The following is a 13,957-nucleotide window of genomic DNA, read 5'->3' on the forward strand; positions in this document are numbered from 1 at the left end:
TTCGTCCCATATTATCAAGTGATCGGACTCTGTATTATATTATATATACACATCAAATCAATGCCCTATTAACACCATCCAAAATTATTCCTAGCTTTGGAATTGTATATTTGTAAGCATTATATTATACATTCCAGTAAGAACAGTGAATGATGGCAGGAAATAAACACAGTAAGAAAGATTATCGCAATATGCACACACCTTGCCATGTGTGCACCCAGGATGGTGACAAATGATGTATATACTGCATGAGCTGCATAACCATCTGAAGTGTAACGTGTATCATACCTGGTAACTTGGGTGCCTCAGAATGCAATAACAATAGCATCAAGATCATTTGCAACTCCAACAATGAAAATACCAGATAATGGCTGACGAAAAACCTTTTCAAGTGAACGTGTTCATGGTACTCAAACACTATGTTAAACTTATGACTATAGAGATATAGCAAAATAACTTATGATTAAAGAGAGATTGTCAAAACTATGATAAAAACTTAAATAAAAGACCTAAATAATGTTTTTAATAGCAGATCACAATATAGTGAATATCACAGAAATGGAAAACAAAGATAGAATGAGGTATAAGTTGCAGCACGGGTGCCATTCTACATCCAAGAATGTAAGGTCCAATGATGGTCCACACAAGACGACCTTCTTTCAGCAGTAAAAATGAGCTAAAAAAAAAACTTGCAGATGGCTTTACTAGGAGAACCTGCAGATGGCTTCTATTTAGGCAGCTGGTATCTATTTACACAACCCTTTTAGAAACAAACACACACACAATAAAAATAAAAATAAAAAGGTAGGCAGAGTTGATCAAACAACAGATAACTATGTAACACAACCAAGCATATATCAACAACACAATTTATCAAAACGTGAATAATACCTTTCGTCAAATAGCTAGAATAATGCCTTTTGTCAAACATACATGAAAAAAAACAGCTCATATAATGCCTTTTGTCAAACGGCTAGAGTATTTTTCCTTTACATCTAAACATTAGATCTTTGTATCTCTGAACTCTTACTTACTTCATAATTCCTCTTAGAAAGTGATTACATAACTAAACAAGCACTTGGATTCTCAGAGCTAAAAAGATACTCAATTTTCAGAGTATAGTGGTCCTCGTAATTATCATCATGTTGTGTCCCAACGTTGTGGATCCTGTTTCCACCTCCAATGCCACTCCCACTGCCATCATTACCGCCACCGCCATTGCCAACTTGACTTCCATTTATACCACCACTTCCACTTCCAGTCCCACCGCCACTGGAACTTCCACTTCCACCGGCACTAGCACTTCCACTGACAATTCCACTTGCATTTCCACCACCACCGCCACTGGCACTTCCACCAGTTTTCTGTTAACATATATCGGCACAAATAAACAAATACGGATCATTATATTATAATATATTTATTATAGAACCATCATTCATATAATGTACATGCTATAATCATAATAATAACAATCATCATCATCATCATCATCATCATCATCATCATCATCATCATCATAACAATAACAATAACAATAACAATAACAATAACAACAACAACAACAACAACCACCACCTTAATCACGACCCGTTTTTTTAACTCCGAAAATCCTGAGCAGTTTTCATGTATCCCGAGTGAGTTTTTGTTATCACTCATATTCACAGTAACGTTTCCATTCTCCACTGCAAACACAATTAATTTAAACACATCAGTTAATCAAACCCTAACAAACTATTAAACAACAACTTATACAAACAATTCAACATAAACCAAAGCATCGAAACACTCACCGTCATATAATTAAAACAGATCATATATAGTACGAAGTATATAATTAAACACTCACCATGAGTTGTAGTTAGCCCAAAGCATCCAAACACAAGCTCAAATTTACTGAGTTTAGTGTTGCCGTTCCCGCCGGTGTTGCCGTCGCCGTTAGTGTTGGCGTTCCCTCTAGGGTTGCCGCTCCCTCTAATGTTGCCGTTCCTGTTAGTGTTTCTATTGTTCGTGTCCGCCATTTTCGTGTTTTGGGGGGAAAGGGAGAAAGAGCAGAGGTGTGTGTATGTATGTACTCTTAGCTAACTCTGTCACTTGTACAAAAAAGCATTCCCCTCTTTTGAAGTGGGCTTTGGGCCAGCTTTTGATCTAGATCGTGGCACAGGCCACAAGCGCCAGGCCCATCAAATGTTAACGAAGCCCATCAACTGCTATAGGTAATAGCTTGTGAAGTTATAACATAAACGTTAGTTTATGTATTCCACATATGATGTTTAATAATTTGAAATCTTAATTGATTATATTTTATACTACTAATTATTATTATTATTATTATTATTATTATTATTATTATTATTATTATTATTATTATTATTATTATTATTATTATTATTATTATTATTATTATTATTATTATTATTATTATTATTGATAATTGATTCGGGTTATGCTTTACTCGTAACACGTCAAATTAGTATTTATTACTAGTATTTAGTTACTCGTAGATTTAACAAAGCGTCTCAGACTTTTTTTTCATGGCGTCTCAGACTTTTTTTTCTTTTTTTTAAACCTAATTATTAACCGGAAGTCCATTCGAAAGCAATCTCTCTATACATACATAAAAGAACATGATAAGTAACGTCTAGGAAGCAACATTGGATTTAAACCGCTTAAAACATGTGAAATGAACAAAGCTAGCTTATCTAAACTTGATTTTATTTACATGGTCATATGATTAGTGTACATGGGATTTAGTATGAGTTTAAGATAGAACTCTCAATCAATGGAGGCTCATATGAATTCCTTTTTCAGAATACCCAAGGCTATCAACAGTTCTCATATTCTACACGTTTTTATTTTTTTTAATTGAAATCGTTTTTAGAAGCTGGCAGATCGAAAAATGGAAAAACCAAGTGGACATCTAAGGATTTGCTCCAAGGTCTTCAAGTGTTTGTACCAATATATGAAACACGACCCATCAAGAATAATATGTATGGGATGGGATGGGATGGGATGGGGTTTTGATCATAGCTTTTTGTGTTGATAAACGTAATAGGGTAGTATGAAAATCATCTTCTTCATACCAAACTTGTAATCTCGTGTAAATATTAGCACTTTTCATATTTCTTATACTCGAGATTAACTGATACACTGATCTGTTGGAAATTTAGTGTAATTGAGAGATTTAATCTACACTTGTAAACGGATTAGGAGGTACGAAGTGTACACCCATTAAGTGATAGATTGCCCGGACCCGAAAGTGGTTTTCCATTATCACAAATTTGAGTGATTACGGAAGTATTATTCCTGCACTAGGTGAAACATCTCCATCGTGGAAATAAAACAAACAACTTTATGTAAAGGATTTGTTTTAGATTTGAAAACGATTTCCTTGATTTGGTTGTTGGAAATAAAACAAACAACTTTATGTAAAGGATTTGTTTAGATTTGAAAACGATTTCCTTGATTTGGTTGTTGGAAATAAAACAAACAACTTTATGTAAAGGATTTGTTTTAGATTTGAAAACGAAATTAGTTAGTGAAACATCTCCATCGTGGAATAATACTTATTTTTGGGTGCCTATAAATAAGGACTATCATTTATGAGAATAAGATATACGAAAAACACCTTAATACTCTTATGCAAAAGAGTTCTTGTTTACTGCCAATAACAAGAACTAATCTCTGTCTTATCCCAAAGTGATATTCGTGTAACCCAGGCAATAAGGGTCGAATAATTACTTTCGGAAAGTGATACCACGATTCAGTGATTTATCCGGCTATCGATTATTTTACCCTACACGAAATTTCAATAAAACCTCCAACAATCGAAAGTAATTATTCGTTATAATCGATGGCGGCTACGATGAAACACATGACGGCGAATTTCTTCAAACTTGATAAGTTTGAGGGAATTGATTTTAGGAGATGGCAAAAGAAGATGCACTTCTTTCTGAGCAGCATGAGTGTGGTGTACGTACTCAGCACACCAATTCCTGAAGATCATGGTGATGATGCCACTATTGAACAAATTCGGAAAAGGTGCAAGTGGGAGAAGGATGACTACATCGCTAGAGGTTTAATCCTCAATGGTATGGCTGATTCCCTTTTTGATATTTACCTAAATGTTGAATCTTCTAAAGAACTATGGGACTGTTTAGAAACCAAGTATATGTCTGAGGATGCTTCTAGTAAAAAGTTCCTTGTGAGTAATTTTAATAATTACAAGATGGTCGATTCTAGACCGGTCTTGGAACAATACAATGAGCTCATTCGTATACTTGGTCAATTCACACAACATAAGATGAACATGGATGAGTCTATTCAAGTCTCAAGCATAATTGATAAACTACCTCCATCTTGGAAAGAATTTAAACATTCTTTGAAACATAAGAAGGAGGAGTTAACTCTTGTTGAGTTGGGTAGTCATCTGCGTATTGAGGAATCCCTCAGGTTGCAGGATAATGACAAGCCAAAGAGCAACGAAGTTGCTGGTACGTCTGTTGTCAATATGGTGGAACATAAAAAGTTCACTAGTAATAATGACAAAAAGGGCAAACGTAAACATCAAGGTTATAACAAGGCTAATCCGAACAAGAAGTCTAAATTGACTTGTTGGAAGTGTGGTAAAACTGGACACATGAAAAAGGATTGCAAGGTTATTTTTGGTAATAATAATGCCAAAGGATCTAGCACAAACGGTTCGGGAAATGGTTTAAACAACCACAACTCGAAAGGTCAGAATATATTTAATAATTCAAATGAGAATTATTATGTTTCATATATATCTGAAGCTTATTTTGTGCAGGATGATGATGTCGCGTGGTGGGTTGACTCGGGAGCCACCACCCATGTATGCAAGGATAGATTTTGGTTCAAGACTTACGAGTCCGTGACTGATGGATCAATTCTTCATATGGGAAATGAGTCAACAGCCTCTGTTCATGGACGTGGAAGTGTGGATTTGTGTTTTAGTTCTGGAAAAACTATTTGTTTGTTTGATGTTTTGCATGTACCACAAATAAGAAAAAATTTGGTTTCCAGTAGTGTGTTAAATTGTTGTGGTTATAAACAAGTGATTGAATCTGATAAGTTTGTTTTGTCAAAACATGGTATGTTTGTTGGTTTTGGTTATTTATGCAATAGAATGTTTAGACTTAACATTAATCACTTGAATGTTAATTTTGCTTTTATATCTACTTCTAGCATAAATAATTCTACACTTTGGCATGCTAGACTAGGACATATACACTTTAAAAGAATGCAAGATATGTCTAAAGATGGATTAATACCGGTTTTTGACATGAACAATGAAAAGTGTAAAACGTGTATGTTAACAAAGATCACTAAGAAACCATTTCAAAATGTACATCGTGATACTGAAATTTTGGAATTAATACATAGTGATTTATGTGATTTGCATGCTACTCCTACTTTAGGGAACAAGAAATATTTTGTGACTTTTATTGATGATGCTTCTAGATTTTACTATGTTTATTTGTTACATACTAAGGATGAAGCATTAGATAAATTTAAAATATTTAAAACTGAAGTAGAATTACAACAAAAGGCTTTGATTAAAAGACTTAGAACAGATAGGGGAGGTGAATACATTGACCAATCGTATTTCCAATCCGTTGGTATTATCCATGAGACCACAGCTCCTTATACTCCACAACAAAATGGTATATCTGAAAGGAAGAATAGGGTCCTTAAGGAAATGGTTAATTCCATGTTATCCTATTCGGGTTTAAGTGAAGGATTTTGGGGGGAAGCTATGTTAGCAGCTTGTTATTTGCTTAATAGAGTTCCTAACAAAAGAAACAAGATTACACCTTATAAACTTTGGAATAAAAGGAAACCTAACTTGAATTATCTTCGGGTATGGGGCTGTAGGGCGGTTGTAAGACTACCTGATCCCAAGAAGAAAAGTTTAGGTGAAAGAGGTATAGATTGCATATTTGTTGGATATGTTGAACATTCCAAGGCATATAGGTTCTATGTAATAGAGCCTAATGAGTTTGTCTCAATCAATTCTGTGATTGATTCAAGTGATGCAATCTTTGATGAAAATCGATTTTCATCTATACCTAGACCAAAGGATATGATTCCAAGTAACAATGGAATCAATAAGGATTGTAATGATGAAGTCTCTGAAAAGGCTGTTGATCAGTCACTTGAGCTTCGAAAAAGTAAAAGAAAAAGGAAACCTAAATCATTTGGACCAGATTTTCAACTATACTTAGTTGAAGGTTCTAGGGATGATGTTTCTACCCAATATTCATATTGTTTCAATGTTGATGATGATCCTAAAACATATGATGAAGCAATGAGATCTCAAGATGTTGCATTCTGGAAAGAGGCAATTAATGATGAGATAGATTCTATCATGGGCAATAACACTTAGGTGTTAGCTGATCTACCTCCTGATTGCAAACCATTGGGTTGCAAATGGATTTTCAAAAAGAAGATGAAGGTGGATGGAACTATTGAAAAGTTCAAGGCAAGGGTAGTCATTCAAGGCTTTAGACAAAAGTCTGGAATTGACTATTTTGATACTTATGCTCCCGTGGCACGTATCACTACCATTAGACTGCTGATTGCTTTGGCTACAATTCACAATCTAGTTATTCACCAGATGGATGTGAAGACAGCATTCTTGAATGGTGAATTTGATGAGGAGGTTTATATGAACCAACCTCAGGGCTTTGTCATGCCAGGAAATGAAGGCAAGGTGTGCAAACTTGTGAAATCCTTATATGGTTTGAAACAAGTACCTAAGCAATGGCATCAAAAGTTTGATGAAGTGATTTTATCTAGTGGTTTTAAATTAAACTAAGCAGATAAATGTGTATATAGTAAATTTGATGATTCTGGTAAAGGAGTTATAATTTGTCTATATGTTGATGACATGTTAATCTTTGGGACTGACCAAAGTCAGGTTGATTTAACAAAAGAATTTTTGTCATCAAAATTCTCCATGAAAGATATGGGGGAGGCTGACATTATCCTTGGCATTAGGATCAAACGTGAAAGCAAAGGAATTTCGATTTGTCAATCTCATTATATTGAGAAGGTGTTGAAAAAGTTCAATTTCTTTGAATGTAATCCTGTGAGTACCCCTGTTGATCCAAGTGAGAAGCTTATGCCTAATCAAGGTGAAGCTGTATCACAACTTGAGTATTCTCAGGTGATTGGCTGTTTGATGTACGCCATGACTTGTACAAGGCTGGATATTGCTTTTGCTGTGGGAAAACTGAGTAGATATACTAGTAATCCTAGTACTCATCACTGGCAAGCAATTAGGCGGGTACTGAAGTACTTGAAGAAAACTATGGACTATAGTTTATCTTATAATGGGTTTCCTTCGGTAATAGAAGGATATTCTGATGCGAGTTAGATAACCAATATTGAAGATCATTCTTCAACGAGTGGTTGGGTGTTCTTGCTTGGGGGAGGTGCTATTTCATGGGCTTCTAAGAAGCAGACATGTATTACCAACTCAACGATGGAATCTAAGTTTGTTGCTTTAGCTGCTGCTGGTAAAGAAGCAGAATGGCTTAGAAACTTGATCCATGAGATACCATTATGACCTAAACCTATAGCACCCATATCTATCCATTGTGATAGTGCTGCGACATTGGCAAAGGCTTATAGCCAGATGTACAATGGAAAGTCTAGACACTTAGGTGTCAGACATAGCATGATTCGTGAACTCATCATGAATGGGGTGATTTATATAGTGTTCGTGAGGTCACAACAGAATTTAGCTGATCACTTGACGAAGGGATTGGCAAGAGACTTGGTGAACAAGTCTGCTGTGGGGATAGGTTTAAAGTCTACATAAATTTCTAATTATAAGATACCCAATTCCCTTCTGATGAAAATTAGAAGTTGAATTCAATGTGGAAGGCTTATACTTAGAAATTTGGAGTACAAAATTTTGTATCATCCCAAAGTAAGGTATGTACTCGGACCTGTTGAAGGTGAGGATGAAGTTTAGCTTCTTAATGGTTTATTTGAAAAAGTGCAATAGCAGGTGCATGACTGAAATGAACTACCTATGTGAATGTGAAGTTTTGCCGCTTCAACAAAGCTTGGACTTTTGCTTTAGATACATTCATGAATGGATATGGACACATGGCTTGTAAAGTGTCAGGATAGCTTTAGAGTATTTGAAAACTTATGTGTATGTTATTTTCAGTTATTCAAATGGGTTGAAGGGTTCAATTCTTAGAACACCCTGATTCTCGAATATTTGGAATGTGTAATGTACTAAGGTGAAAATTCAATCTTCAAGATATTTTCATTTATGCATAAGTTTTTGTTTTAATTTGTTTAATTCTCATGAAACGAATTGCACTAAATTGGGGAGGATTGTTGGAAATTTAGTGTAATTGAGGGATTTAATCTACACTTGTAAACGGGTTAGGAGGTAAGGAGTGTACACCCATTAAGTGATAGATTGCCCGAACCCGAAAGTGGTTTTCCATTATCACAAATTTGAGTGATTACGGAAGTATTATTCCTGCACTAGGTGAAACATCTCCATCGTGGAAATAAAACAAACAATTTTATGTAAAGGATTTGTTTTAGATTTGAAAACGATTTCCTAGATTTGGTTGTTGGAAATAAAACAAACAACTTTATGTAAAGGATTTGTTTTAGATTTGAAAACGATTTCCTTGATTTGGTTGTTGGAAATAAAACAAACAACTTTATGTAAAGGATTTGTTTAGATTTGAAAACGATTTCCTTGATTTGGTTGTTGGAAATAAAACAAACAACTTTATGTAAAGGATTTGTTTTAGATTTGAAAACGAAATTAGTTAGTGAAACATCTCCATCGTGGAATAATACTTATTTTTGGGTGCCTATAAATAAGGACTATCATTTATGAGAATAAGATATACGAAAAACACCTTAATACTCTTATGCAAAAGAGTTCTTGTTTACTGCCAATAACAAGAACTAATCTCTGTCTTATCCCAAAGTGATATTCGTGTAACCCATGCAATAAGGGTCGAATAATTACTTTCGGAAAGTGATACCACGATTCAGTGATTTATCCGGCTATCGATTATTTTACCCTACACGAAATTTCAATAAAACCTCCAACATGATCTTCAATATTATATGTCATGCAATTATTATCTTAATTAAGCACAAACAATAAAAGTGACTGCTAACATAATTGAGTATATATGTACAAATACCACAAATGGTGATATTTAAAATCAAGCCTTAAACTGAAACAAACTTAAAATTATAAGCTAAGCTTTAAACTTACAAAATTTAAAACCAAAAGTCATCAAATTCAGATTAAAATTCAAATTTAGTACCAAAAAGCTCATCATTTAGTAGATATTTAATGTCTTTCATTTAGTAGCCTTCTAAACGAGCTGCTTAAATTTCTTATATCTGTCGGTCTTGATTCACTTGAAAAGCGTTGCACCTCACTTGTCAACTTAATCTAACAACAACAACAACAACAACAACAAACATCTTAATTAGAATGCATATATATAAAAAAATAAAAGATCGAGGTTTAAGATATACATACATAATATAATATATATACATACCTTCCTTTGCAGAAGCTCTTCTGCAGTTGCTGCTGGATTATCCAAGAGCCACATGGTTGTGACGGCGATAGCATTCTCGATTTTCTCCATGCTGTTCCGGTGCACCCTTTTCTTGAAATCATCATCGCCGAGTTTATTTTTAATATAATATAAGCAGTTTTCTAATGCATTGTATGCATCCACTCTCTTCTTAAATTCTTGATCCTCATATTTGTATCTTTCACCGTCTTTAACCATCTTCTCAATTTCTTGTTTGGAGAGTCTTCCATTTTCATTGGTAATGATAAGTTTCTCCGTCTTACCAGTCGATAAGATCCTTGACGTGACTGTCAGGATACCGTCAGCATCTATGTTAAAGATAATCTCAATTGATGAAGTCAATCGGGGAGCAGGTGGAATACCAGAAACTGTATACTTCCCCAACAGATGGTTATCAATAGATCTTGCTCTTTCACCTTGATACACCTTGATGAGCGCAGTCGTTTGATTATCGTGAAGCGTACAACAAATATGGGATTTGTTTGTTGGTATTGGAGTGTTTCGCGGTATGATAGCATGAAATAGATCTTCATATAACTCTACACCAAGTGACAAAGGAGTGACGTCTACTAGCACCAAATCACGAACATAGTTATTTGTATTATTATTATCATCACGTCCTCCTAATTTTGCAGCCATAACGGCTGCACCGTACGCAACAGCCTCATCAGGGTTCACACCCTTGCAAAGCTCCTTACCATCAAAATAATCTTCTAACATACTTTGAACCTTAGGTATCCTAGTCGAGCCACCAACTAGAACAATCTCATCTACTTGTGATTTCTCCATCATTGCGTCGTGTAAACATTTTTCTACGATCTTGATACAAGAGTCAAACATGCTCTTGTTCAGATCTTCAAATTTAGCTCGAGTAAAGTTGATAGAAAAATCAATCCCCTCGTGCAAGCAATCCACTTGGATTGACGTTTGAACACTACACGAGAGAATCCTTTTTGCTTTCTCACAAGCAGATCTTAACCTCCCTATCGCTCTTTGATTCCCATTTAAGTCCTTACGATACTTCCTTTTAAATTCAACAACGCAATGCTCCAACATTCGATTATCAAAATCCTCACCTCCCAAATGAGTGTCACCAGAAACAGCTTTCACCTCAAACTTACCCCCTCCCCTCTTAATAGTCACTATAGAGACATCAAAAGTACCACCACCCAAATCAAAGATGAGCACATTTTTATCATATTCAGACATGTTGTTGTCTAAACCATAAGTGATTGCAGCAGCAGTGGGCTCATTAATGATGCGGATAACGTGTAAGCCAGCGATAGTGCCTGCATCCTTTGTAGCTTGACGTTGGGAATCATTAAAATAAGCTGGAACGGTGATAACCACATCTTTCACAACTTGTCCAAGGTAGGCCTCTGCGGTTTCTTTCATCTTACCAAGAATCATTGATGAAATTTCTTCGGCCGTGAATTCCTTATCAAAACCTTTGTAGGTGACAACGATCTTTGGTGTGTCGGAAGGACCTTCTATGACTTTAAAAGGCCACAACTTCATGTCATCCTGCACTTTGCTATCACTATAATTCCGTCCAATCAACCTCTTTGCATCTGAAAATATATATATATTTTCTATTTAATTAATTATTTATAAAAAAGAAAATTATGTCAACTAACAAAATTAAGTTAGCTGGTCATTGTTACTTGTTAATTACTCCATTTGTTTAATTGTCCTCTGTACTAAAACATGAAGTGGATTTTCTTATTCTTTTCTCTGCATCATCCATTATTAAAATTATCTAATTAAACAAATTACCCCGTACTACTTACAATGTAAACACAAATAGTACGTATCTCGTGATTATTATTTTATTTATTAATTTGGTAAAAATAAATGAGTAGGCAAGTTTAATTTCCTAACTCGTAAAAAGTTTCAAAGCTTTCGGAAAGTACTGTTAAAGCGAAACTTAAGCCATAGCAAAGAAGATTAATTTTTGTTTTTTAATTTGTTAACTTCAATTCACTTAATTACCAAGACAAAAATAAAATAAAAGCCGACCACTAGTGGGAATTGAACAAGATGGATGATTAATTAATTACGTACGTACCAAATATGGTGTTGGTAGGATTCATAGGTAGTTGATTCTTGGCAGCTTCGCCAATGAGACGATCATTAGGAGTGAAAGCAACGGAAGAAGGTGTAGTTCGGTTGCCTTGATCATTCGCTATGATTTCGACTCGATTATGCTTCCATACGCCAACACATGAGTACGTTGTTCCCAAGTCAATTCCTATCGCCACCGCATCCTCCTTTCGTCTTCTGCTATCCATTTTTTTTTTATTTTCTATTTTTATTTTCTATTATATGTACGTACGTTACCTGATCGATCGATCGATTGCCTCAACCTATGTATATATATATGTAATTCGATTCGTTATATATGCATTTGTTTAAGGTACGTACGTGACTATACATAGATGTATATATGTCTAAGATTGTTTCCATCTCTAAAAGATTTCTTGCTTGAAATAAGCATGTCTTGCCATTATTTTATATATGGTGATATATTGTTTATATTAATACTAAAAAATCTACACGATTTCATTGTTTTTCTTTCAAGGTAACAAACTCTAAAAAAGGACAGTTATGTACCCAATTAATTAAGTATATTTTTTATTATTATTTCATTATATTTATTATTATTGTTTCTGGTCACAAGAATTTGTTTCTGGGTATGATGTTATGTTAATTGATCCAAGTTGGATTCAGTTAAATCTTCGGGTATTGAGGCCTCGTTAGAAAGCAGGCCAATTAATGAAGTCATAAAATTAGATGGGCCGCATTTGGTTAAAACAGATTAAACGAATCAATAACAACAAGTATACAAGATCGTATACTTTGAATAACCAGAAACCAAACCAACAATCAATCACTTGAAGATTTAACAATGATTACAATACTTTGTTCATCAACTAGATGAACACAAATCACAAATCCAAACTATGGATCACAGATACAATAATGATGAATGTGTGAATATTATGAATACGAATACAACTACAATGAAAACCTAACCCTAGACAGATGAGTATATCAAAAAACTAACACCGACACTGCATAAACTTTGAATAATGACATTCAGGCCCCTGTACATCTTTGAGAAATGAGAATTGACAGAAACAGTCCCGTCCCTGAAGTGATAAAAACTAAACCCAACTATGTCCCGTCGTTGTATAAGTATAATTTCACCCCCATATTAGGTATGTTAGCTACTTTTAACTTATACTCGATCCACGAAGGGTTTAGCTCTTCTTTATCTTCATGTGTAACTTGATCTTCTTGTGCAACATCTCATCTAGACTTGTTTTAGGATACCTGCACAACTAATCACATACTAAGTACCAAACATAAATATTAAAGCATATTAGATTGACTATTTCAACACCCCCCCTCAATCTAATTGCCAAAACAATCTTTTAAACCAAGAAGATTACACATTTTGTTGTGTTCAAAAGAACACACCCCTTTTGTAAATACATCAGCTTTATTTTCAGCAGAATCAATCTTTTTAGTTTGAATAACACCTTTATTTATTTTATCTCTAACAAAATGCAAATCCAAATCAAAATGTTTAGTTTTCTCATGAAAAACAGGATTTGCAGCAATCTTGATTGCTGCAGAATTATCAATATGAATCTAAACAGGAATATTACAACTTTTACCAAAATCTTTGAGAACTTTTAAAATCCAAATAACCTCACATGATGCATCTGCAAGGGCTCTATACTCAACCTCTGCAGAAGATCTTGAAACACAATCTTGCTTCTTACTTTTCCAAGTAAGAAGTGAACCATTCAAAAACAAACAATAGCCAGTCACAGATTTCATAGCCATAACTCTTTTACCCCAATCAGAATCCACATAGCACACAAGATCATTATCATTATACTTTCTTATACAAATACCTTTTCCAAGTGCAGACTTGAGATATCTCAAAACTCTTAATGCACAATTCAAATGAGAAACCTTAGAAGCATGCATATATTGACTTAATACATGAACAGAATAAGAGATATCAGGTCTGGTCAAAGTAAGGTATATTAATCTTCCAATCAATCTTTGATATTCAGTGATATTCTTAAGAGGTAAATTAATATGATTGTTATCATTATTAAACTTAAGATTAGGTTCAAGAGGTGTATAAATTGGTTTACAGTTCAATAACCCAAACTCAGTTAATAAATCAAGAGTGTATTTTCTTTGAGACAAACATATGTTTTTATTTTCTCTAATAACCTCAATTCTCAGAAAATATTTGAGAGCACCTAAATCTTTTATTTGAAACTTAGACTTTAAGAAGTCTTTAAACTTTT

The 13,957-nt window shown here is 34.3% G+C and overlaps 3 protein-coding genes across 3 annotated transcripts; all 3 read right to left on the bottom strand.

Annotated features, from left to right (window-relative positions):
* Positions 1–993: 993 nt before the first annotated feature.
* Positions 994–2,021, bottom strand: LOC139839482 (uncharacterized). The gene is made up of 3 exons (XM_071829547.1): positions 1,850–2,021; positions 1,579–1,685; positions 994–1,364 (listed from the first exon to the last, which is right to left on the bottom strand). Exons 1-3 carry the CDS (start codon positions 2,019–2,021, stop codon positions 1,059–1,061), a joined length of 585 nt encoding a protein of 194 aa, XP_071685648.1. The 3' UTR covers positions 994–1,058.
* Positions 2,022–9,367: 7,346 nt separating this feature from the next.
* On the bottom strand, positions 9,368–11,875 carry LOC139839496 (heat shock cognate 70 kDa protein-like). The gene is made up of 3 exons (XM_071829571.1): positions 11,692–11,875; positions 9,585–11,194; positions 9,368–9,472 (listed from the first exon to the last, which is right to left on the bottom strand). The coding sequence occupies exons 1-3, from the start codon at positions 11,714–11,716 to the stop codon at positions 9,368–9,370; spliced, it is 1,740 nt and encodes a 579-aa protein (XP_071685672.1). The 5' UTR covers positions 11,717–11,875.
* A 1,165-nt stretch (positions 11,876–13,040) lies between these two features.
* LOC139839498 (secreted RxLR effector protein 161-like) lies at positions 13,041–13,625 on the bottom strand. The gene is made up of 2 exons (XM_071829573.1): positions 13,346–13,625; positions 13,041–13,258 (listed from the first exon to the last, which is right to left on the bottom strand). Exons 1-2 carry the CDS (start codon positions 13,623–13,625, stop codon positions 13,041–13,043), a joined length of 498 nt encoding a protein of 165 aa, XP_071685674.1.
* Between the last annotated feature and the right edge of the window lie 332 nt (positions 13,626–13,957).

This window comes from Rutidosis leptorrhynchoides, chromosome 4 (genome assembly GCF_046630445.1).
Source record: "Rutidosis leptorrhynchoides isolate AG116_Rl617_1_P2 chromosome 4, CSIRO_AGI_Rlap_v1, whole genome shotgun sequence".
Classification (NCBI taxonomy): Eukaryota; Viridiplantae; Streptophyta; class Magnoliopsida; order Asterales; family Asteraceae; genus Rutidosis; species Rutidosis leptorrhynchoides.

What these genes read in the sequence shown, in the direction of transcription:
- LOC139839482 (XM_071829547.1), bottom strand. Translation starts at nt 2,021, where the DNA reads ATGGCGGACACGAACAATAGAAACACTAACAGGAACGGCAACATTAGA. An exon ending in TGGGCTAACTACAACTCATG is followed by an intron (nt 1,686 to 1,849) that starts GTGAGTGTTTAA and finishes TTGTGTTTGCAG; the next exon opens with TGGAGAATGGAAACGTTACT. An exon ending in AAAAACGGGTCGTGATTAAG is followed by an intron (nt 1,365 to 1,578) that starts GTGGTGGTTGTT and finishes ATATGTTAACAG; the next exon opens with AAAACTGGTGGAAGTGCCAG.
- LOC139839496 (XM_071829571.1), bottom strand. Translation starts at nt 11,716, where the DNA reads ATGAATCCTACCAACACCATATTTG. An exon ending in TCCTACCAACACCATATTTG is followed by an intron (nt 11,195 to 11,691) that starts GTACGTACGTAA and finishes ATATATTTTCAG; the next exon opens with ATGCAAAGAGGTTGATTGGA. An exon ending in AAGAGCTTCTGCAAAGGAAG is followed by an intron (nt 9,473 to 9,584) that starts GTATGTATATAT and finishes TGTTGTTGTTAG; the next exon opens with ATTAAGTTGACAAGTGAGGT.
- LOC139839498 (XM_071829573.1), bottom strand. Translation starts at nt 13,625, where the DNA reads ATGCATGCTTCTAAGGTTTCTCATTTGAATTGTGCATTAAGAGTTTTG. An exon ending in AGCCCTTGCAGATGCATCAT is followed by an intron (nt 13,259 to 13,345) that starts GTGAGGTTATTT and finishes ATAATTCTGCAG; the next exon opens with CAATCAAGATTGCTGCAAAT.